We start from the raw sequence: 25,151 nt of genomic DNA, 5'->3' as shown, positions 1-25,151 counted from the left end.
CGTCGATCATTGTGACTCTCAGTGTCAAAACTTCCTAACTAGGGCTGAGCTCCCTACAACTCTATCTTATCTCAAAGGAGATACATGCTCAATATGATATGCACATGCAACATAATATCTTAAAGCAGTAACATGCATCATGTCAAATAATATGCAACACATAAGCATGCAAACCCACTGCTATCTCAGTCAGTACTTACGTATCTTATTAAGGTAGTCCTAGAAGCATCCATCTAGGTTCCAAGCCTACTATTTAGCACTACAAAGCAAAGTAACCATGCATTATATTATTTCTCTAAAAGCCTTAACTAAGCTATTGCATACTCCCTATTCTCTATTAGTAGCTAGAGTTATACCTTCGTCCGTCGTCAACCCACTGATGTCGAATGTACCAAAGCTTGGGCACATCTCCGCTACGACCCTAGAGACGCCTCGCCAAGGCCCAGACCACACCTATATTGCTAGAAACTCCTAAAATAGCCTAAGAGACGAGAGAAGAGCTTGAGAAATTGGCAAGCAAATGAGAGCCTCAGACCCCCTATTTATAGTCCTCGATCGGAAGCTCTGAGCTCTACATGCATGCCACGTTCGGAATGGCCATGATCGGAAGCTCCGATCTATACTTTGAAAGCTCCGATCTCTTGCATACGGCTATGTGTTCAAGTATCATTGCCACGTGTAGGACACCACATATCGTAAGCTCCGATCTCCCTTCGGACGTTCCGATCGTCACGTTGCTTCCAAATTTCTTCGCTGGTTTCGATCCATTCGGAACCTCCAAACCCACTAGGATATGTAGTTCGGACCTTCCGAACTTTTCGAGCCCAATTAAGCCCATTAACAATTTTTGGGTATTCTGGATCCGATTTCTTGGTCCGTTTGATATAATAAACATCCCTTAATCATGTTTTACCATTAATATTGTAAAATGGGACCGGGTTACTACATTTTCTTCCAGTGAAGTCCACATATAATATGAACCAATATGCAGAGGATTACATCAAGGACATTGTTAGATTACATGGAATTCATGTATCCATTGTATTTTATCATGATCCTAAGTTCACATCAGCATTTTGGAAGAGTTTACATAAAGCCATGGGAACAATATTATCCTTTAGTACAGCTTTTCATCCTCAAACAGATGGGCAATCAGAGCGAATGCTGAATTATTCAGATATTGGAGGATATGTTGAGGGCATGTACTATTGATTTTTTGGGTAGTCGGGATAGTAAATTTCCTTTGGCTGAATTTACTTATAACAACAGTTATCAGTCCACTATTGGAATGACACTGTATGAAGTACTGTATGGCCAAAAATGTAGATCTCTTGTACATTGGGACAAAGTTGGAGAAAGGAAATTGTTGGGTCTAGAATTAGTTCAGCAAACAGCAGACTTAGTCATAAAAATACATGAAAGAATGAAAACTCGCCGGAAAAGTTATGCGGATGTTTAGCGTCAAAAGTTAGAATTTCAAATTATTGACTATGTGTTTGTAAAGATATCACCATTGAAAGGCATTCTACGATTTGGTAAGAAAGAGAAATTAAGTCCTCAGTTTATTGGCCCATTTTAGATATTGGAAAAGATTGGAGAAAGAGCTTATCGGGTTGCATTGCCACCTAATATCTCAAGTGTAGACAATTTCTTTCATGTTTCAATGCTACGAAAGTATTTGGCAAATCCGTCACATGTTCTTCATCACGAACCATTGGAGCTTGCACCAAATTTAACTTATGAAGAACGACCGGTCCAAATACTTGATAGAAAAACAAAAAGGCTAAGGAACAAAGAAATTCAATTGGTGAAAGTATTGTGGCATAATCATGAGGTAGAGAAGGCGACTTGGGAACGAGAGGAAGAGATGAAACAGAAATATCCAGAGCTATGAGGTACGTCAAATTTCGAGGACGAAATTTATTGAAGGAGGGAAGAATTGTAATGCCCGGTCATCCCTACAAATGGTTTAATCGTTAATTACCTTCTTATGTTTATCGTTACGAGTTTATTAGGATTTTAGACTATCTATGTCATTATGATTAGGATTGTTTAGACTATGAAAATGAATTGAGGTTAATTCTATGACATTGAAATGCATTGGTATGGAAACTTATAAGCTTATTGTTATATTTATAGACATGGAAATTATTGAATTGGTTGATAGATGTTGGTGATTGTGATGATGGATGTTAGGAACATGGTTGAGTGATTTATAGATTAGGATTGATGTTTTAATGAATTAATGGGTTAACACTTGAAATGTAACATGTGTCGGACTGCACTGGACCAGCGACATCTATTATGATTTTGAGGATTAAGACTGGTATACTAATTCAAATGCAATGAGACCAATTTCTTTCGAAATCTAATTCATATGGCTACAACTTTCATGTTTTGAGGTTTGTCCAAATCCTTCTGGAATAATGGCCAAAACCATCCCGAATTATGTCGTGTATACTGTAATTTTCTGCACTGACATATTTCGGTATAACAGGCATAAATTTTCATTTAAATGTCAAAATTGAGGTCAAAGCAAAATGAAAGCCAAGACATAGAGCTACAACTTTTATGTTGACAATTGTTTCTAATTCGGAAATAAAAATAACGTTTGAGACAGAACAATAAGCGCCCTAGCGCAGGAAAAAGGCCGCTCGAGCGCCCATCGTGCTGTTTTTATTTTAAAAACATGTAGCCTTCAGATTTATTCTCATTTCTCATCTCCTAAACCACGAAAAAACATGGTAATAGGTAGGGTTTTCAATAGTTCTTCCCCAAATCATCTACAAACATCCATCTTTACCTCGAATCGAAGGCATATTCGAGTTCTACGCATAAATTGCAACTTAGGTTGGTAAGTTTTCATTCAATTCAAGAGCTCTTGATATGAAAATCAAACATATGTATAAATTTTAAATAAGGGTTAGATTGATGGTGTTGATTGAGATTATTATGTATTTGACAGTATAGGATCAAGAAAAACTGAGCCAACCATTGTTCTTATGTTTCAAGTGTAAATTGGGCTTATCTTTGATGCAATACATGAGTATAGTATATTGTTTTCATGATTTCAAAGAAATGATTGTTCATTGATGATATATGTAACTATTTCATAGACCAAGTATTGATATCAATGATATGTATTAATAGAAATGTATTTTATCAAGATACTATGATATGAAAATGAAATGAATTATGCAAGCTATATGGTTATATAAGAAGTGTCACATTCCAAGGGTGGTACATGGTCCACAATATGGGCGGTTAATATCTGAAAGTATGAAAACTCCACTAACGACTGAACATGAGTGGTTAATACCCGAAAGTATGAAAACTCCAACAACGACTGAACATAGGTGGTTAATACCCGAAAGTATGAAAACTCCAACAACGACTGAACATGGGTGGTTAATACTTGAAAGTATGAAAACCCCACCAAAATGATGTTATTGGCCAATAATGAACATGAAAATGAATATGTGATCACTCACAGATGCTTATGAATACCATATAACTTGATCATTGTTTTCACGATATAAATGTTCTATGTTTCAAAGAATTCATTCTTTGATCACGAATTGAATAGTAGTTTCATTCTATGCATATTGTTATTTACAAGGCCCAACTTGCTGAGTTTATAAACTCACATAGCCCATGTATTGCAGGATCATGTAATGAGCATAACTAGGATGTTAGTTCACCAACGAATGCTTGGCATGTGTCCTGCCTCAACGAGAACCTGGACATGAAACTGATATAGATTTCGCTGCAATGTTTATATGATATGTAATATATATCGAATGAGAGAAGGTTTATGGTTTTAAAGTTAACATAACTTGGAATTTTATTGTGATAAAACAATGATTAGTTTGTTTTCATGTATTATGTTAGATATATGCTTTGGAAAGTTTATTAGGTTAGAATATCGTTGAACTGCTGCTTGTGATTTAGGATAGGCCAAATTATAGGTAAACTCTGTCGAAATTTTTATAGAAACGAATAAACTTTTAAATGAATTTTTTTTATATATTATCTAATTTTTATAGTACATACTAATATCGAATACGATCCTGGTCTATTCAAGTAAGTAGGATCAGGCGTGACAATTTCTCTCTTTGGCTAGATGTTGACTCAATGGCTGCTCTAGCCATTATTAATTCAGAAAATACATGATGGGCGCTCAGCTCCACCTTGACATAGATTCAAGGAATTCTGCAAAACTATACAGTGTATAAGTCACATATCTATAGGGAGGCTAATGCTGCAGTATATGAACTGGCTAACATGGGGATCATACGTACATTGGACAACCACTCTACAGCCATAACACATCCATGGTCGTCTCAAGGGTATTTGCAGACTGGACAGGACTGGGTTTCCGTATGTCAGAGCTACATCAAAACTTGTTTAATTGTAGTTCATGTAATTTTCTAGAGAGGTCTTGGTCTAGTACACCTTTCTTTTATTTCCTTATATTCTTAATAAACAGGTAGGAGCCCGTCTAACCCTCAGCCACAACAGGCGGCTTTTGGAAAAAAAATCTTTTTATACTAGTTTCACATTTTACACTTGTCATGACGAGTTGTTGAACACGCGTTGCTATTGCGCCTAAGTAAATTTTTTTTTTTTTTTACAATATTAGGTTTATGCTACAAAAATGTTCGTCTATTATTGTAATAATTTACTCAAACTCATCACCTACATCAGAATATGTTTGAGTAGATATGAAAATTATTTCAATAATAAAAGGACATTTTTTTATCATACACCTAATATTGTTAAAAAAAAATATATAGAATTTGCAACTGTTATAAAAGTTTAAGGTTGAGATATCTATTAAATTTTAGAAAAATAAAATTTATTTTTTCAATATTTCAGCGATGCAAAAGATTTTTTTTTTTTAAATACAAAAGTTGGTGCTTGAATTGAATTTTAAGCCATTGAGGCCATACAGAAGGCCTAAAAACCCAATTCTCAGAACACGTGGAAATAAAAGGGAAACCCTACACCCTTTCCTCCACCGTCCACCAAAAGTATTCTATCAAATGTCGAAGTGGTGGCGTTCGGCCGCCGGCATCCTCAAGTCGGCGGCGGAGTTACGATCCAGCCGCCCATACCACACAATTCAAGCAGTCCCGAGGGAAATTTCAGGGCCGCGGATTTCCTCCCGTGATCGAGCTCAGGGGCGGATCCCCACCGTGGTATTCTCTCAAAACTATGTGCAAACAAACCCCAACGATCCTACGTCCATCACTGCTTCAGCATCAGTTTCTCGGAAACTTCTCCTCACCACCGAGAGGAAGCAGATCAAAGCTATCCTGAAGCATATCAAGCTTCCGTTTTTCTGCTCCACCACCTTTCCTCTGCAGATTCGAGCTGGGTCTGGGTCTTCCACTATTCTTGAGACCAGAAGGGTCCTTCCAATCAAGGCAAGTTCACTTGTTCCCCTGCACAATGTATTTCATTTCTTATGGTTGTTTTTTAATTGTTCTGGCGTGCTTTAAGAATATTTGTTCCTAGAACTCGCTATTTTTTCTGTATTATCTATTCTCCATGGTTCGGTAGATTTATTATATGTTTGAATTCAAATTGAAGTGAAATTATTTCAAATTCCTATTTGAAACTTTTTGGTGTGCAGATTCATGTGGATGAAGGTGGCAATATACTCAATTTGGTGTTCGTATGGGCGGAAGATGGGACTGAACTGAAGGTGGACTTGCCCATTGTTTATACAGGAGAAGATGTTTGCCCTGGTCTCAAGAAAGGTTAACCTTCTTTCTGTTTCTTTTTCCATTTGACGGGTGTCGATTGGGTAAAAGTATCTATAAGCTGGGTTCACGCTGCGATGTTTCTGGAAATGAAACAAATCTGATAGAAAATGGAGATTGAAATTTGATATTATCTTGCTGACATCATTTGATAAGAAGGTCCCTCTTAATATCATAAACATGTTAAACTCCTTCCATTATTGATCATCTGGACCAACACCTTTTTTTTTTTTTTTTTTTTTTTTTTTTGTACTGCTTGCTTTGATATTTTGCATGATATTAGTTTCTTTACATTTTTTATTCATCACCATGTTTGCTATGCGAATAAGAAAGATGAAGTGTTCCATCAGAATTCTGTCACATAGTCTCTGAGTATTCATACTAGTTATTTCATCTCACTATATAAATATTTTCTCTTTCTAGTTTCAACCAGAGGGATTAGGAAGGAACCTTAGCAAAAGAGTTTGCAGTATCATGTTACAAAAGTTAAGTGGACCTAGCTTATCTTTCAGAAATGTATAAAACATAGTTTGGATGCCAATCATCTTGATTTAGCTAAATGTAGTGAACCTAAAAGGCAGCTGGCAATTTCCTAGACATTGTTTCTCAAGTTTTGCTAAGCTTTTGTGGCAGAACTAGGAGTGCGGAGAGATGTCAAGAGTGTGAAACTTTATTTCATGATCTACAAATATCTGAGTATTCTTCTAAAATTTTTGTATTACCTGCATCTCGTCATGCGAAAACAGGGGGCAGTCTAAGTCGGATCAGAACGAGTTTGAAGTACTTGTGCCCAACCGACCAAATTCCATCCAAAATTGAAGTGGATTTGAGTAACCTTGACATTGGGGACAGAGTTTTAATGCATGATGTTGTGGTTCATCCGAGCCTGAAACTTCTTAGCAAGAATGAGACAATGCCTGTTTGTAAGATAATGGCAACAAACATGGAAAACATGGAATTTGCATAGTACAGTCGGGCATATGTTCTGGGGACGCTAAAATTGGAAACCGTTCAAGATCAACGGGAACAGACCAAGAAGAAAAGATTAGCGTGGTTATTCAGATTGTATCATGGCGATATCCATGTCGACCTAATAAAAGTTTTGAAATTCTTTGTGACGGAACCATAGTCTGTACGTCGTTGTAACCTCTGTCGATGAAGTAGACTAGACTGTTGGCTCCGCTGTTTCGAGACTTGAGTCTATACTCAATGGCAGAATGAAAAAAGCCTCGAGTTTTCTTCACCGTGCTATGAGGTCTCTGTAAAGAGTCATTATAGGCATCTCAATCACACAAATATCATGTTGCCGTTGTTTTTATTTTTTATTTTCTCCTTTGCGCAGCTTTCACCTGATCGTTATCCAAAAAACTGTATGATTGCAAAGAGTTAATGATGTTTTGTTCAGTGTTTTAAAAAGCATAGCCTTTGCCCTTAGCGTTTTTGTCCTGTCATAGTGTAGCGTAAATAGCGTAGCGCATAGCGTAAGCTATTTGTGCATGACAATTATTTATTTTATTTAATTAAAAAAATAGAAAATTATTTATATACAGGTAAATACGTGAGATAATTAGCCATGAAATCATAATAATTGATCATTAGATGTCAAAATATAGTTTCAACATACATACAGTATTTTTTGCACATTAACAAGGCCCAACCTTGCTTGTTTGAACCTCTAAATTTGGTCAAAATATGTCAATTATGTGCCTTTAATTTTTTCCCAAATAACCAATGGGTATAACGGATGCTATTTGCGTTATAGTGCGCTTTTTCTGAGAATAGCGTGCGCTTTTCGTTCAAAACGCTAAAGTAGTAGCGTTATGAAACATCCTAGTACTACTAAATGCGGAAAACTTTTTTTTTTTTTTATACTACTAAATAAAAATATGTACATATATGCCCATACATATATGCACAGAATAAAATATTTAAAATAAATACAAGACTAAATAAATAAACAATTTAAAATATTAAACAGTGCTGCTAAAAATATCTCATATGCGGAATAATATTCAAATAAAACATGTTTCAAAATTCAATCAATGTAAACTAAATAACTGCGACGGTCACGGGGCCACTGCCATGCTCGCTCATACGTCCTCGCCACCGGTAGGAGCTACATCATACTCACCTGCACCATATAAGCGTAGTGAGCCTAGAGGTTCAACATGTCTAATCCTTTATAACAAGCTTAAAAATAATGCATCACGTAAATACTAATACATATACATGTACATGAGCATGCGTGGGAACATTTTTCATAACATAAATGCTTAATCATAAATCTTATACATAACATAACTTTCTTCATCATACATAACATAATTGAGCATGTCATAAACATAAAAACTGTGTATGGTCATATCCATGAATGTGACTAATAACTGTGCCGACTGATCAGTCTAAAGAACCATCGTACGTGGCGGTGGATAAATCCACCTCTATGCTGGTAGTAAACTACCTCTGTGCCAGTGGTAAAACCCACTTCTATGCCGGTAGTAGAACTACCTCTGTGTCAGTGGTAGAACCCACTTCTATGCTGTCACATCACTTCAATTTCTATAAAAATATTTTTCATGCTCAATTCTTAATCATAAACACATCATAAAATATTTCATGTATGCATGCACTTAAAATATGTCCGTAATATATATTTAATTAATTTTAATAATAAATATACTTTTACTTAAAATAGACTTCATGCATAAAAATAATTAAATATATATTCCGGACTTAGTTTATTTTCATGGGTTGGTCCAGACTTCTGGTCTCTCTACTAAACCCCTTAACTGACTTAAAGCCTGTTAACTAACTTAAAGCCCATAATTGAATAACTACTTTTAAAAAAATATAATTTTTACTAAAATAAAATACTTAAATGTTATTGGGCTTAAATAAAAATATTTAGGCCCAATAACTAATTAATTCATAAAAATTTCTAGACTGGCCCAATAAAATCACTGACTAGCCCAAAAATTCCGATGGGCCCACGGGCCCATAAAATTATTGGGTTAACTAAAAAAAAATAATTTAAAAAGCCCAAATAAAATTATTTGGAGGCCCAAATAATTTTCTAACTAATTAAATGGCCCAAACAACCAATTAAATCATTAAATATTTTAAAATTAAAATACTCGAGCCCGGCCCACCTAGCCCGGACCCGGACCTGCCTGACCCGACCCTAGACCCTACTGACCCGACCCACTACCCTGACCCGACCCGAAACCACCCAGAATCCCCCCTACCCGACGCCCCCCTCTCCTTGCCCTTGGCTGCGCGAGCAGCAGCCCTTAAGGGGATGCTGCCGCCTCGCTCCTGCCGCCCCTGGCCGGAGCGCCGCCGGCAGGACCTTCCCAGGGTCCTGCCGGTTCGAACCCAGCCTTGGCTCGGATGGGTCATGGCCTAGCATGACCAGCCGAGCCCCCCTTCCACTAAACCCTAAACTGCCGCCTCCCATGACCAAACCTTGCACCAGCTTGAACCCAGCCGTGAACCAGCCTGAACCCCTGGACCCAGCTCGACCCTAGGCACCCTAGGACACCCCTTGACCGAGCCACCACCTCTGGACCAAACCATGCAAGGCACAAAACGATTTATGATCATGAATTCACCAAAACATGCAACAATTCATTCATACTTGCAATATATCCGAACCATGGCTAATAAATTCTGAAACAAAAATCTCCCTTATGCATAATAGCTTATATGGTGTTAAAGAAAGGAGTTAAACATGCCTTGATAATTATTTGACAACGAACGATGCGTTTACGGGACTCCGGGACGACGAAACGGACCAAAAATCTTCAAAGGTGGAGCTTGGTTGGATCGGCTATGGAGTTTTCTGTCAAGGAAGATGATGGAGGCGTGAAGGAGGGTGGAAGAAGAGTTATCGGCTCAATCATATAGTGGTAGGGTAGGTTTAGGTTTTAAATAAATTAAATAGAATTAAAAAGGAATATTAATTAATATAATATAGTTAGGTAGATAATATGGCATAAAATATAAATTTTTAAACTAATAAAATTAATAATAAATCTGATATTAAACCAAAATCCCGAAATAATAACTTTGGGAATTTTTAAATATTAATAAAAGTCAATAAAATGACTTATTTTTGCTAAAAATAAACCCTTAAATAAATATATAATTAAATACTAAAATTTTCTTGACAAAATACCTTAAAATATTATTTTAAGGCTCGTAAAACTCATAAAATATTTTTGGCTAAATATTTTGGTATCTCGTCCGTCCACGGTCCCGTCTACGCGATCAAAACCAATTAATTTTCATAAATCACAAAAATCACTAATTTTGGGTTAAATGCTAAAATAACTTAAATCATGCATATAAATCACATAATAACACATAAATTCATTTAACCCTTATTTTAAAATTAATTTACCCTAATTATGCATGCGAATTTACGTATTAAAATTCCGGGTGTTACAATTCTCTCCCCCTTAAATTGAATTTCGTCCTCGAAATTCGACGGATCAAATTCTAATAACGGAGTTCTTAAAAATCCAATTCGCCAAACTCATTATCACATATCTAGTTCCCAAGTTTTGGTATCCCAAAATAATGCTTCTGCTGCGCACTCTGATAAACAAAATATTTTTAACTTCACCAAAGTTCCCTTAAAAGAATAGGTTAGGGCATACCGGAGATTAAAGAGGTGTTTGGGTCTGCCCCAGCTGCTTGCATGACAAACACTCTCCCTGTGGTGTTCTTCTTCCTTGGACAATTAATGGACATGTGCCCCGGCTCCTTGCAATGGAAACACACATTCGACCCACTCAGACACAGACCCGAATGTGGTTTCTGACACTTCGGGCAAAGTGGTACTCCTCCTGCCTTAGGGGCCCCGCCCCTCTGTTGCTGCTGCTGCTGACCCTGCTGATTCTGCGGGTTAAGGTCCTTAGATGGCTCTGTGTACTGTTTCTTCGTGGGTGGCTGCGAAGATGGTTGATAAGATTCCAGCTGGAGCTGTCTCTTACGCTGCTGTTCCTTCTGGATCTCTCTCCGACCCTCCTCGGAACGCAAGGCTCTACTCACTGCAGACTCGTATGTAAAGACGTCTGCCATACGCACATCATGCCTGATCTCAGCCTTCAGGCCCTCCACAAACTGTCGCAGCTTCTCCTGCGGACTGTCAGCAATCATGGGCACAAAGCGACAGCCCCTCTCAAACTGGCTCACATACTCCACAACAGACCTGTCCCCCTGACGGAGACTCATGAACTCACGGATCATGCGGCTGCGCACATCCTCAGTAAAGTACTTGGCGTAGAAGATACGCCTAAACTCCGTCCACGTCAGTGTGGGCAAGTGAACTCCCCTAACTGCACCCTCCCACCAAAGGGCTGCATCTCCTCTCATCATGTACGTCGCACAGTTCACCCTGTCGGTGTCTGTGATCCCCATGTAATCAAAGATGGACTCAAGAGAGCGAATCCATCCCTCAGCCACCAAAGGATCGGTGGTCCCAGCAAACTCCTTAGGTCCCTTCTTCTGGAACCTCTCAGCCACGTCCTCCTCATGGGATAGTCTGGGACGTGCAGCCTGCTGCTCCAACAGAGCAGTAATCCCTGCCATCATCGTAGCACTGGCCTGCTCCAGTGCTGTCATAGGGTTCTGCGGAGGTGGCGGTGGAGGTGGAGGTCTTCCGCGTCTATTCATCTGTCTGGGAGGCATTCTGTACCACCACATATTTCTTTACGTAAATCGCAATGCATAACTAAGGGTTTCAAAAATCTTACTGAACATGAAATACTTAAAATTAATACATATGCTCCTTCTAAATCTTATTAAAACATTTAAAACTTACAGACCAGTAGCAGGATTTCTGAGCTTCACGTGGCAGATGGACACCCTCCGAGGACCGTGCTCTGATACCAAATGAAACATCCTAGTACTACTAAATGCGGAAAACTTTTTTTTTTTTTTATACTACTAAATAAAAATATGTACATATATGCCCATACATATATGCACAGAATAAAATATTTAAAATAAATACAAGACTAAATAAATAAACAATTTAAAATATTAAACAGTGCTGCTAAAAATATCTCATATGCGGAATAATATTCAAATAAAACATGTTTCAAAATTCAATCAATGTAAACTAAATAACTGCGACGGTCACGGGGCCACTGCCATGCTCGCTCATACGTCCTCGCCACCGGTAGGAGCTACATCATACTCACCTGCACCATATAAGCGTAGTGAGCCTAGAGGCTCAACATGTCTAATCCTTTATAACAAGCTTAAAAATAATGCATCACGTAAATACTAATACATATACATGTACATGAGCATGCGTGGGAACATTTTTCATAACATAAATGCTTAATCATAAATCTTATACATAACATAACTTTCTTCATCATACATAACATAATTGAGCATGTCATAAACATAAAAACTGTGTATGGTCATATCCATGAATGTGACTAATAACTGTGCCGACTGATCAGTCTAAAGAACCATCGTACGTGGCGGTGGATAAATCCACCTCTATGCTGGTAGTAAACTACCTCTGTGCCAGTGGTAAAACCCACTTCTATGCCGGTAGTAGAACTACCTCTGTGTCAGTGGTAGAACCCACTTCTATGCTGTCACATCACTTCAATTTCTATAAAAATATTTTTCATGCTCAATTCTTAATCATAAACACATCATAAAATATTTCATGTATGCATGCACTTAAAATATGTCCGTAATATATATTTAATTAATTTTAATAATAAATATACTTTTACTTAAAATAGACTTCATGCATAAAAATAATTAAATATATATTCCGGACTTAGTTTATTTTCATGGGTTGGTCCAGACTTCTGGTCTCTCTACTAAACCCCTTAACTGACTTAAAGCCTGTTAACTAACTTAAAGCCCATAATTGAATAACTACTTTTAAAAAAATATAATTTTTACTAAAATAAAATACTTAAATGTTATTGGGCTTAAATAAAAATATTTAGGCCCAATAACTAATTAATTCATAAAAATTCCTAGACTGGCCCAATAAAATCACTGACTAGCCCAAAAATTCCAATGGGCCCACGGGCCCATAAAATTATTGGGTTAACTAAAAAAAAATAATTTAAAAAGCCCAAATAAAATTGTTTGGAGGCCCAAATAATTTTCTAACTAATTAAATGGCCCAAACAACCAATTAAATCATTAAATATTTTAAAATTAAAATACTCGAGCCCGGCCCACCTAGCCCGGACCCGGACCTGCCTGACCCGACCCTAGACCCTACTGACCCGACCCACTACCCTGACCCAACCCGGAACCACCCAGAATCCCCCCTACCCGACGCCCCCCTCTCCTTGCCCTTGGCTGCGCGAGCAGCAGCCCTTAAGGGGCTGCTGCCGCCTCGCTCCGGCCGCCCCTGGCCGGAGCGCCGCCGGCAAGACCTTCCCAGGGTCCTGCCGGTTCGAACCCAGCCTTGGCTCGGATGGGTCATGGCCTAGCATGACCAGCCGAGCCCCCCTTCCACTAAACCCTAAACTGCCGCCTCCCATGACCAAACCTTGCACCAGCTTGAACCCAGCCGTGAACCAGCCTGAACCCCTGGACCCAGCTCGACCCTAGGCACCCTAGGACACCCCTTGACCGAGCCACCACCTCTGGACCGAACCATGCAAGGCACAAAACGATTTATGATCATGAATTCACCAAAACATGCAACAATTCATTCATACTTGCAATATATCCGAACCATGGCTAATAAATTCTGAAACAAAAATCTCCCTTATGCATAATAGCTTATATGGTGTTAAAGAAAGGAGTTAAACATGCCTTGATAATTATTTGACAACGAACGATGCGTTTACGGGACTCCGGGACGACGAACGGACCAAAAATCTTCAAAGGTGGAGCTTGGTTGGATCGGCTATGGAGTTTTCTGTCAAGGAAGATGATGGAGGCGTGAAGGAGGGTGGAAGAAGAGTTATCGGCTCAATCATATAGTGGTAGGGTAGGTTTAGGTTTTAAATAAATTAAATAGAATTAAAAAGGAATATTAATTAATATAATATAGTTAGGTAGATAATATGGCATAAAATATAAATTTTTAAACTAATAAAATTAATAATAAATCTGATATTAAACCAAAATCCCGAAATAATAACTTTGGGAATTTTTAAATATTAATAAAAGTCAATAAAATGACTTATTTTTGCTAAAAATAAACCCTTAAATAAATATATAATTAAATACTAAAATTTTCTTGACAAAATACCTTAAAATATTATTTTAAGGCTCGTAAAACTCATAAAATATTTTTGGCTAAATATTTTGGTATCTCGTCCGTCCACGGTCCCGTCTACGCGATCAAAACCAATTAATTTTCATAAATCACAAAAATCACTAATTTTGGGTTAAATGCTAAAATAACTTAAATCATGCATATAAATCACATAATAACACATAAATTCATTTAACCCTTATTTTAAAATTAATTTACCCTAATTATGCATGCGAATTTACGTATTAAAATTCCGGGTGTTACACGTTAGGCCATAAAAATGCGCTATAGCGCGTTATTTAAAACACTGGTTTTGTTAATCTTTCAAATCGGATTTGACAATTAACAGTTTTGCCATACCAAATTGAGAAGAAACTCTCTAAATTTTCACTTGGGTCACCTTAACATCTCAAAGTTTTGAAAGATCGAAATAAATTTTACAACCCACAATTTCTAGCTCAAATCAAGTAAAAGGAAACATTTACACGCTTTGATGTCAAATGTTAGCTACTCTAATTAAATTGATATGAGCTTGCTCTTTACCTCAAATAGCAATTAGATAAATCTGAAATGAAAAGAATATGGAACCATATTTCCTGTCATTACCATTTTTTGCCACCATCAGAAACCTCATAATTATTGTTTGGTGCTCGTTGGGTTTTTTCTAAACCTCTCTCTCCTATTTAGGCTGTAGTTTTATTTGTGGACGTGGTGATAGACATTGGTATTGTTTGACTTGTGCCAAGAAAAGCAAATGAAATTGCTCATGTTGTTGTTAGGAATGCATATTGTTGTCCTAGCCCTAGTTCATGGGTTGAGGCACCAACATTTGTGGTGGCCCTTCTCTCAATCGTTTGTAATCGTTTTGATCATTTTAATATAATTATGTGATTGTGTTTGTTTCAAAAAAAAAAAAAGATGTATCATATAATCAATCAATATATTTTGTATAAGATATTATGTATGACCTTTTATAAAAATCAATTTACTAGTAATCAATCAATGTTTTTTTTTTTTTTGTGATGTGAAAACCCGAAGCCGCTGTCTTCGGTACGCACTGGGTAAACCCCCAGACTAACGCAATAACCTACAAACCAGGTTAGCCACATAAACCAAATAACCTACAAACCAGGTTAGCCACATAAACCACACAGAGCTTGTGACAGGCTAGTCCAAGAAGGTGTTGGTATGGGGAATCGAACTCCTGACCTCTGATAAAAAATTCACCTATTTCACCAACTTGAACACCCTCGATGCATCAATGTTTTATTATTCATAACAACAGTGCGTGAGATTAATGTGCACGATCTCTTATGATATGTCAAGGTACATATAATGTGCAAAAAGCGTGAGTTGATGAGGAGTGAATGGTGATGTGGGACAGTGGGAGGTGCACTGAATGGATGGTTGTTTGAGCCATTGATAGAACAAAGGAGGACTAACAAATACAAATACTGGAACACATAATTGTTGATGATAAAAACGTTGGATTTCTATGTACATGGAACGGAATATAAATAACTAAATTAATCTGGGAATGAAAATTACCAACATTTCTTTTTAAAAAAAAAAAAAAGAAAAAGAAATATAGAGTAAATGAAAATATATATATATATATATATATATAGAGAGAGAGAGATGAGGAGTGTGGAGAAAAGAAACGAAACGAACGATTGCTGCAGAATTGCGGTAATGGGCTACGTGACAACTGCTATGATCAGCCCAACCGTATCCATTTTTGGTTGTGTTTGTATTGTACATAAAGCTGTGACGATTGTACGCTGCTCACCTCTTGTGTTCTCTTAATATAGGCATAGGCATAGCTACAGACAGACACATGCTCAGGGTCCGAGTCAGAGTCAGAGTCACCGCCCTTTCCTTTTCACCAAAAAACACGAGGAATGTCTGCCTTTTAGTCTTCGCTTACGTTTGAACCGCTGGTTTCCATTTTGTTGGGCTGCTTTTCTTGCTTGCGTGAAAAATGGTTAATCCCAGGTGTTATATGGATATCAGTATTGGAGGAGATATGGAGGGCCGAATAGTTGCCGAGTTGTATAAAGATGTAGTGCCTAAAACTGCCGAGAACTTTAGAGCTCTCTGCACTGGGGAGAAGGGTTTTAGCCCTAACACTGCTCTTCCTCTACATTACAAGGTTGTTCTTTTCTTTCCTTCTTTTTTTTTTCAATCTTTCCCCATACCCAGGTCATGTTTCAACTCTCCGCTTCCAGGAAAGGTTTTCATTTGGACGATTAAACCATTTTGCTTCTTTTTTTTTTTATAGGTTTGGTTGTGTGTTCTTTAGATTTGGCTGTATGTCTGTCCATTGAAATACATTTTGCAAAAAACAATTTTATTTTGTTTGCTGATTGGGGGTGATTTGTATTTCAGAAATGCATTTGATATAGAGATTTTAAATGACTCTGAATTGTGAAGATTTGGAATCCGCCGGCTATAATAAATAGCATACACAAGTTAAATGAATTCAAGAGTGATGGTCTGATTCATCCAACTTTTTGAATGAATTATCATCTCTTCTTGTTTCATCGTTAAGCATTGTTTTGAATATATCATCCTTGTTATCAGACATGATATATTTCTGGAATTGCTTCCCTTTCTGTTTAGCAATTTATCAGCAAAAATTGGTTATGCATCTTTTCTTTATTGCAATATCCATCATCTTCTTGGTATCACAGTCAGCAGTAAAAGTTCAAATCTTAAAAGTGTTAAAATGAGTCCGTACGTCACAGTTGTTTATCACAATTTACTTAAGAAATGCCTGTTTAGTTTATATTTGACCTTTTGCCCTGACAATAGCTTTTGTGAATTCTTTTCCTTCCGTTGGTTGATGGTATTCTAACATAAACCACATTGTCTAATCTAAAAGTTTTAGGCGCTGGAAGGTGGTCCAAACAAGAATCTTACACTATAATTCACCGTGCTAGCTATTTGTTGTGGTCCAAACAATAAGTTTATACTTTTTTTTTTGAGTGAATATACTTTAATGCACGCTCTTGTGGGTGGGTACTTTGAAGATCGAGGAATAGTGAATTTCTGAGCTTTTCATGTAGCTGTTTACCGGGTGTCACACAAATTAACATCCAAAAAAAAACCAACTTAATAAAATATAAAGATGATTGTGTTGGTAGGATTTGAATTGTGGCCTCCGACTCCAAAAGCAAGTTGGAGAATATTTCCAGAAGTTCAACTTCATTATATAAGAATATCTAAATGTTTTAATGCAGGGTGCACACTTCAATCGTGTTATCAGAGGTTTAATGGTTCAAGGGGGTGATATATGTTCTGGAAATGGAGTGGATGGGGAATCCATTTATGGGTTGAAATTTGAAGATGAAAATTTTGAGCTCAAACACTCTAGGAAAGGGATGTTGTCAATGGCTAATTCGGGGCCAAATAGCAATGGATCTCAATTTTTCATCGTTACAACTCAAGCCACTCATCTTGATGGGAAGCATGTTGTATTTGGAAAGGTGATCAAAGGATTAGGATTGGTTCGGTCTATTGAGTATGTAGCAACAACAGATGATTACCATCCCACTGTTGATGTCATAATAGCTGACTGTGGAGAAATTCCTGTGGGGGTCGATGATGGGACAATTAACTTCTTTAAAGACGGTGATGTATATCCTGATTGGCCAGTGGATCTTGATGCAAAACCGAATGACATCTCATGGTTGATAACAGCAGTAGATTCCATCAAAGCCTTAGGAAATGACTGGTACAAGGTAGTTACATTTGATGATTTTTCTATCTCCTTGACTTTTAACTGTCATTAGCTTGTTGCAGTCCTGTAAATGGACCTTTAAGGTGTTGGGTATAAATATCTGACAATATTAAATTTAATCTTGATTTACTTTTTCTAAATGGTTTATGTTAAGAATACAGCAAGTTTAGATGTTTTCTATCGGTTATCTCGTCTTCATTTATCTGCCACAATGTTTTGAATTTTCGCATATACAGAAGGAAGACTACAAGATGGCCATTAGAAAGTACCGCAAGGCTCTCAAGTATCTGGATTTATGCTGGGAGATGGAAGACATTAATGAAGGTGAATGTAATAATGTCTATTGACTCAATCTGGATATCGGTCTTATTGCCTGATCCTTATGTTTCTACAGTGCAGAGTGAGTCTCTGAGAAAAACGAAGTCTCAGATCCTTACAAATAGTTCTGTGAGTTCATATTCTCTTTCCCTCATACCCATACCGCATTTTTTCGTGAATCACCTACCATTATACCTTAGGTAACTGCGAATTTTTTTAATGTTAGTTTCATTTCATAATGCAAGGTTACATAACTCTTTTGAAGGCATTGTTACCTTTATTTGGTTTCCTCTGAAAATGAAAGCACTAACTGGTTTGACAGTTTAACCAATTTTTGAAAAGGTCAAATGAATATTTTTTTTCCCTGTATAACATACTTATACTGCAGAAGATCAAGACACGCTGAGCCCTCCATTTAACTTTCGGGGCTAATGATTGGCATCCTTGCTTCAGGTCTGCAAGTTGAAGTTAGGAAATCTTAAAGGTGCATTGCTGGATGCAGACTTTGCAATTCGTGATGGTAAAGATAATGCAAAAGCTTTCTATCGCCAAGGCCAGGTTGGTGCCCGATGTTAGATGAAAATTGCACGCATTAGCTTGTAGTTTTCTTTTGAACTGTCATTCTATTTTCACATGCTTCCTCTGATTTTTTTCTATGCCGCCTTTGCTTTAATGTATGTGCTCTTCCAGATTTTTCTCTGTGAAATTATGTTTGAGTTACACATGCTTCTGCAGTGCTCTATAAGTGTTGGCCTTGTTTTTCTTAAATTTTCACATTTGCCAAAAGTCATAACCACCCCCTTTAATTATAGCTAGGCTCTTCCTATTTCAATCTTTCCAAATCTTTTATTGCTCAATAAACACGAACAAACTCCATCAATTCATGACTTCATATCATCCCTATAACCTTTCCATTTCTATGTCACTGCAATTTTTTTTGATGTAATAAGAAAATAAAAATATTGTTTATACAAAAAAATATGTATATTGTTCTAATATTCCGAGTAACTTCAGCAATGGTGGTTCCAATAAGATTAAATTCGGAAACTTGTTTGCTTCGTTTCGTGTTTCTTCTAGTTATTTTATGTGGATTCACCTCTTTCTAGAGAAGCTAACGCAGTCACTTAAGAGCTTTTCCTGCCATGAACTGCCACGTTAAATTTTAGTTTTGCTGCTACCTTTTTAAGGTATATATGGCACTCAACAATATAGATGCAGCTGTGGAAAGTTTTAAGGAAGCATTCAAGTTGGAGCCGAATGATAGTAAGTACCCCATCCCCACCACCTTGTCCTCTTCAAAATTAGGATAAATTCTTATATATTGGTGACAGTACGTAATGGTTAGTTTTGTAAGAAAATTCATATGTGAGATGGCTAGAGAATTGAATGGATGTTTTTGTTTACAGGTGGTATAAAGAAAGAGCTTTCTATTGCAAAGAAGAAGGTAGCCACCTTTCCAATTTATATGAACAGTTAAATGATATACGTTGATTTAGTAGTTGTAATTTATGGATCTTGTTAACAGATTGCCAATAGACTTGAACAAGAGAGAAAGGCATTCTCGAGAATGTTTCAGTAGAGATTTAGGTGATATGTTGTTTTCTGTCTGGTTTTCATTTTTTTCCCTTTATTTGTGTATTCTTGATTAAAACTGATTGAAATATGTGTTTTGTTTGAAATGCAGGTTACTGGTAACATGGTCTGGCTTTAAACTCCTTTGGTCCTGCAAAAAACGTTTTAAAGAATTGCAAGACTATATGCCACCATTACTTCACCAAATTTTGCCCGAATAGCCGATATATCTGTGGTCTAACATTGACTTGTGAGCTTATGGATATTTCTGATTGACATTGATGATTGATCCCTACATCCCTTGATCATTTGAAATATTTTGATAACCTACGTACAGAAAAGCATTATATCTGAACAAAAATTGATGATCTTTTTTCTTGACTTAGTTGATGTTTTTATTGTTAAGTTGGTGACATCTCTTTAGACTTGGAAAAAATATTTTTCTGATAATTCTTTACGTTTCCTACTTCCATATTTGCATGCCGCGTTTCTGTTTCCTTGGTGATATTGTTAGGTCCATCGTGAAGATATAACTTCTGCAGACTTCTGAAAACAGAATCTCCGGTAATTCCTGTTACAAGTTTTCTTCCATCAATTCTGAAATTCTCCAGCCTGCTATTGGAATTTGTTATTGGAATTGTTAACCATCTCTTGTTTTTGGCAAATCATATTCCTCTTTCTTTCTTTCCTTCCTTCCTTTTTTCCTTTCCTTTTCTTGTGTCCCTCTCAAGTTGGCTGGATATTTTTTTGCCGCCTCCAAATTACTGATGTAACAGAGAGTCTGATCTGCCCGTATTTGAAAATCTTCAGATTCCAACGTTCTTGCTTGAAAAATGAGTTCTAGCATCCAAAGATTTTGCCTCTTCCGCTGTTTAGACTTGTTTTAATTTTGATCCTTACCTCACCTTTCCTTATATTTTCATTCTACGGATTTGTTTGGACGGGTAATTGTAAAACGTTATTATAAGAGTGTTTTTAAAAAAAGTTTTTATAAAATGTTTGACAAGTTGTTTTAAGAATAAATGTGTTTGACAACTATTTTATAAAAAAGTTTTCGTTGTTAAATAAGTGTTTGGATAACTATTTTAGAATAACAATTTTAAAGTTAAAAATAATTAAGAAGGTGTTTGGACATTTATTTTATAAAAAAATTTTAATTTTAATTTTTTTTCTCTTTTTTTTTGTAATCAATAGATTTTTTTTATTTTTTTTTTGATTGATTTTTATTTTAACTTTTTTTTTTCATTTATTGCACAATTAAATGTATAAAATTTAAGACATAAAAATTCTCGTTTAAAATATAGCAACAAAAAAAACGGGATAAAACCCAAATACGTCCTTAAATTTTCCTAACTTTTTCAAAAATATACACTTTATTCGTTCCTAATTATGTCTCTTATTTAACAAATAGTTTTCTTAATATGTCTCTCAAACTAAAAATTGCCTATAATAACCTTATTCTAACAATTATAATTAATATTTTCTCTGGGCTCAGAAAATGGTATCAGAGCCTAGGTAATTTTATTCAGACTTTATATTATTCATTAAATCATACTTTTCTTTGTTGAGGAAGAGATTTTCAACAAACCATGGATTCAAATGAGAGTTTGAACCAGAAGAATTTCATTTATATGAAATCCCATAAACAAGTGAATTTATTTAAAATAGATTCTTTAAAACAGAACTTAAAGAGACTTAAGTCTTTTATACTCTCTGAAAAGATTAAGAAATATGATTTCTAATTCTCAATTTCTAGAGATCACACCAGATTCCTCTAAACTCTCCGGAAATCTTAGAGAAATTCAAAAGACGGTACAATATTACAGTAATCAGTTGTATGAAATATCTCGAAAGATTGGAGAAATCCTTAAAAAACAAGAAGAAATTCTTGTAACTCTAAAGGATCTTCAAACTAAAATTATAAATCTAGAACATACTTCTGGTTCTAGAAAGGGAAATACAGGAGGAAGGTTACCACTTGCGTTTGGTACCGAACCTCTGTTACATAAGAAAGGTAAAACCAAAATGGTTCAAAAACCTTTACCCGATGATGAATTGATGATTAATCTTATAAAGACAGTATCAGAGAAAAACACTATCTGATGACTACTTTAGAAAGATTAAATCTCGAGGATTTACAAGATCTTGCGGATTCTTTTTCGAATCTTAAAATAGTAGATCTAAAAATGAATTCTCCTGAGGGTGAACAACCCATAGGAAATCCCCCGAGATATGTGGTTAAAACAGAAGAACCACATAGTGAGTTCCATGTTGGAGAAAATTTACATCCAGCAGGAACCAGATCAAGAAGGAGTAATATACCAATACAACAAACTCCTTATGGAAAAACCGTTTTAGACCCGATACATCCTTATGGGGTTATGTTAAACCTGGATGTTCTGGACTTCAAAAACAGACAAGATCTCATAGATGATTGGACATCAGCCATGAGAATAGCAGCAGGAACTTTAGATCTCAATAAAGAAGGATTTATCAAACTTCTGGAAATGAGTCTAATGGGATCTGTCAAGATAGCTTGGGAAATGACCATGCCAGAAACCAAGGAATCAATCTTAGCAGGAGAATCACTTAGCGAGATTGGAGGAAGAATGACCACCCTTTTTAAAGCACAATTCATAGGGGTAGACTATTTCAATAATCAAGATACAGAAAAAAAGAGAAGATATACTCAAGCTCTGTATAGCCTCGAGTTACATGATATCTGTTTAGTTGATGAATATATTATGTTATTCACCAAATACAGATGGAATTTGGGAGTTGAAGAAAATGTAGCCATTCAGCTATTTTTCGCAAAAATGTCAAGCCCCTGGAGAGAAATGCTGATAAAAGAATACGTTCCAGGTAATCTTGATACTTTGGCAAGACGCGCCTCCTTTTTGAAAGGAAAATTGGCGGAATGGTGTCATATGGCAGCATTACAGAAGAACTACAAGAAAATAAGGGGTATTAACAAGCATATTCCTCTATGTTGTAGAGAAAATGATCTCCCTACGATTATAGGGAATAAATCACAGGGATTTAAAAGGAAGAAATTCAGAAATAATCCCTACAATAAAAGAATGAAAAGTTCTTGGAAACCAAGAACATTTTAGTCCAAACAAAAGGCCAGGTCTTATAGATCAGGTAGAAGAAGTGGACCTACAAGAACATCCCCAGCAACAAACTCATCACAAGGCAGGGAAAGAACACCATCTAGAAGAACTTTCAGAAGAACTCATACGAGAGCAAGTGAAAGTTTCAAGGATTGCAACTGCTGGACATGTGGAGCAAGAGGACATATATCTACAAACTATCCAAAAAACGAGAAAAAGGGAGTTAAACTCTTTGAAGCAACACCAGATATGAATGATGCGGTATTCTTTTAAAATCTAGTCCAAGTATATCAATTTGAAGATATCCCCTCAGATGAAAGTATATACGAAGAAGAGATATTGTATAGCCAAGATGAATCTGAAGATGAATCAGAATCAAAATAAATAAGAAGTGTTTGGACACGAAACACATGAGAGTTTGGCTGGATTTTTTAGTCAAACCACGATATCTCATAATATGGTCCAAAGGATTATGAGAGAAAATCCAACATTACAGAAGTACCAAGGATTTTCGACAGGACAAGTAGAGAGGGTCTTAGGCAACCTAGAGCTAAGACAAAGAAGACATCATTTGATTTACAAAGTATCCAGAAGGAAAATGGCAATCCCGATGGAGTTAACAAGTAATCAAATAGAGATGCAGTTAATTCCTTTTGAAAAAGTAAGAGAGGAATTGCAAAAGCTGAAAAGTGAGGTAGCAAGAATGATGTCTTGGATTCATATTGGAGCAATCCAAATAATGATCAAGACAACTTTTAAAGAAGGAATAGATTCACTCATAGATATCGTAGTATGTGATAAAAGAATGAGGAATATCCAAGATGCTGTTCTGGGTACGATCTCAGGAAATCTATGTGCAGGAAAAAATGTAGGAGTTATTTATCCAAGAATAGCCTACAATTTAGCTGATAGAGACTTTAGTCGAGCCTTGACGTTGCATCAAAACTTCAAGAAAAAAAGATTAATGAAGGAAGGTAATAGACCATATTCTATTACTTATCAAATTTCATATGCTCTTTCTAATACGCACCATTCTGAATTATTTATTAGAAATGAGTTTATTGAAATTCTAGAAATCTTTGGAAAAGTTGCTCAAGCAATATACTCGGAAAGAATCGAGTTTCCTTTAATTCAGGAAACAAACATTCAAATACAAGACAAACCGGTTCTATACAGAGATCTAAAAATAGAACCCCGAAGGTTATCTTTTCAAGGTGACCGAATGACAAGTCAAAGGTGGGAAAAATCTCCTATTCAGGAAATTCCACCAGAAGAAAATGAGTTTTCAATAATAGGAAAACTTAGATCTCCAGAAGGATGGAAAGAAGTCAAAATAGTATTCAAAATTACAAGTCACAGGAACCAATTTCCTTGTAACTCGATTTACTATTTAGAGCAGCAGGTAACAGGAACATACCAAGGATTAATAAATATTGGAGAATTGGAAGTTTAAATCTGTGGAATTCCAGGAAAAGAAGTGGATCAGCTCATTCTTGGCCTAGAGTTTCTAGAGGACCATAAACCATGGAAACGCCTTGAAAAAGGAATAGAGTTTATGGCAAAAGAAAAGACTTGGAGGATTCAATAAGAATTCTACGAGATGAAAAATCAAAAGAATTGGATAAGGAACAATCCCTTAATCAGAACGCATTGAAGAAGTGGAAATGAGTAACCATACTCTACCTTCTGAGGCCTTAGAAAAACTAAAGATAAATAGTCTTAATCGGATTTTTGAGTTACAACACAGTCTGTTAAAAATGGCGGGGCCATTTAGTAATCCCTTTAAAAAATGACAACAAGTCCTTTCTCCATATAAATTCCAATAGGGATGTTGTATGAACAATACAAGGCTGAATATTTTGCAGCTTATATTGACTCGGGAGCAGAAATTTGTACAGCAAAAAGAGGAGTCTTCCCTGAAGAATATGAAGAAGAATTGCCAAAAATTGCTGGACAAGATTTCTCTCGAAAATTTTAATTCTTTGCAAAGGAATAAAACAAGAAGAGATCCTTATAGGAAGAGCAGGTCAAACTGAAACGCCTACTACTAATAAATGCAGATTTTTTTAAAAAAATAATACTACTATACATACATGCCCATACATATATGTATATAAAAATAACATACTTTTTCTTAAATAACCTGAAAAATATTAAATAAATAAATTTTTAAAAATGTTTCATGCATCAATTTAAAATAATAAACAATGCTGCTGAAAAATCTCATATGCGGAAACAATAATAAAATAAAACATGTTTCAAAATTCAACATAATAAATTAAATAGCTGCGACGGTCACGGGGTCCACTGCTCCGTGAGCTCATAAGTTCTCACCACCGGTAGGAGCTACATAAACGTCATCATGCTCACCTGCACCA

General features: G+C 36.2%; 2 protein-coding genes across 4 annotated transcripts; both read left to right on the top strand.

The window, feature by feature from the left end:
- Positions 1-4,957: 4,957 nt before the first annotated feature.
- LOC140891821 (uncharacterized) lies at positions 4,958-7,079 on the top strand. Its single transcript, XM_073300478.1, has 3 exons — positions 4,958-5,429; positions 5,639-5,765; positions 6,515-7,079. Exons 1-3 carry the CDS (start codon positions 5,046-5,048, stop codon positions 6,733-6,735), a joined length of 732 nt encoding a protein of 243 aa, XP_073156579.1. The 5' UTR covers positions 4,958-5,045; the 3' UTR covers positions 6,736-7,079.
- An 8,603-nt stretch (positions 7,080-15,682) lies between these two features.
- Positions 15,683-20,065, top strand: LOC140886718 (peptidyl-prolyl cis-trans isomerase CYP40-like). Of its 3 annotated transcripts, none has more exons than XM_073293457.1 (10): positions 15,683-15,717; positions 15,840-16,180; positions 17,271-17,771; positions 18,007-18,094; positions 18,165-18,217; positions 18,542-18,646; positions 19,276-19,351; positions 19,495-19,532; positions 19,614-19,675; positions 19,773-20,065. In XM_073293457.1, exons 2-9 carry the CDS (start codon positions 16,010-16,012, stop codon positions 19,665-19,667), a joined length of 1,086 nt encoding a protein of 361 aa, XP_073149558.1. In that variant the 5' UTR covers positions 15,683-15,717; positions 15,840-16,009; the 3' UTR covers positions 19,668-19,675; positions 19,773-20,065. The 3 variants fall into 3 exon arrangements, 2 of the variants coding, with proteins under 2 accessions (XP_073149558.1, XP_073149557.1); XM_073293456.1 differs by lacking the exon at positions 15,683-15,717 and adding an exon at positions 15,719-15,769; XR_012151634.1 differs by lacking the exons at positions 19,276-19,351; positions 19,495-19,532; positions 19,614-19,675; positions 19,773-20,065 and adding an exon at positions 18,334-18,430 and having other exon boundaries at positions 15,689-16,180; positions 18,542-18,575.
- Positions 20,066-25,151: the final 5,086 nt, after the last annotated feature.

The sequence above is a fragment of the Henckelia pumila genome, chromosome 3 (genome assembly GCF_033568475.1).
Source record: "Henckelia pumila isolate YLH828 chromosome 3, ASM3356847v2, whole genome shotgun sequence".
In the NCBI taxonomy this organism is placed as follows: Eukaryota; Viridiplantae; Streptophyta; class Magnoliopsida; order Lamiales; family Gesneriaceae; genus Henckelia; species Henckelia pumila.
The sequence above is the reverse complement of the archived record's forward strand: the minus strand, read 5'-3'. Positions and strand labels throughout refer to the sequence as shown.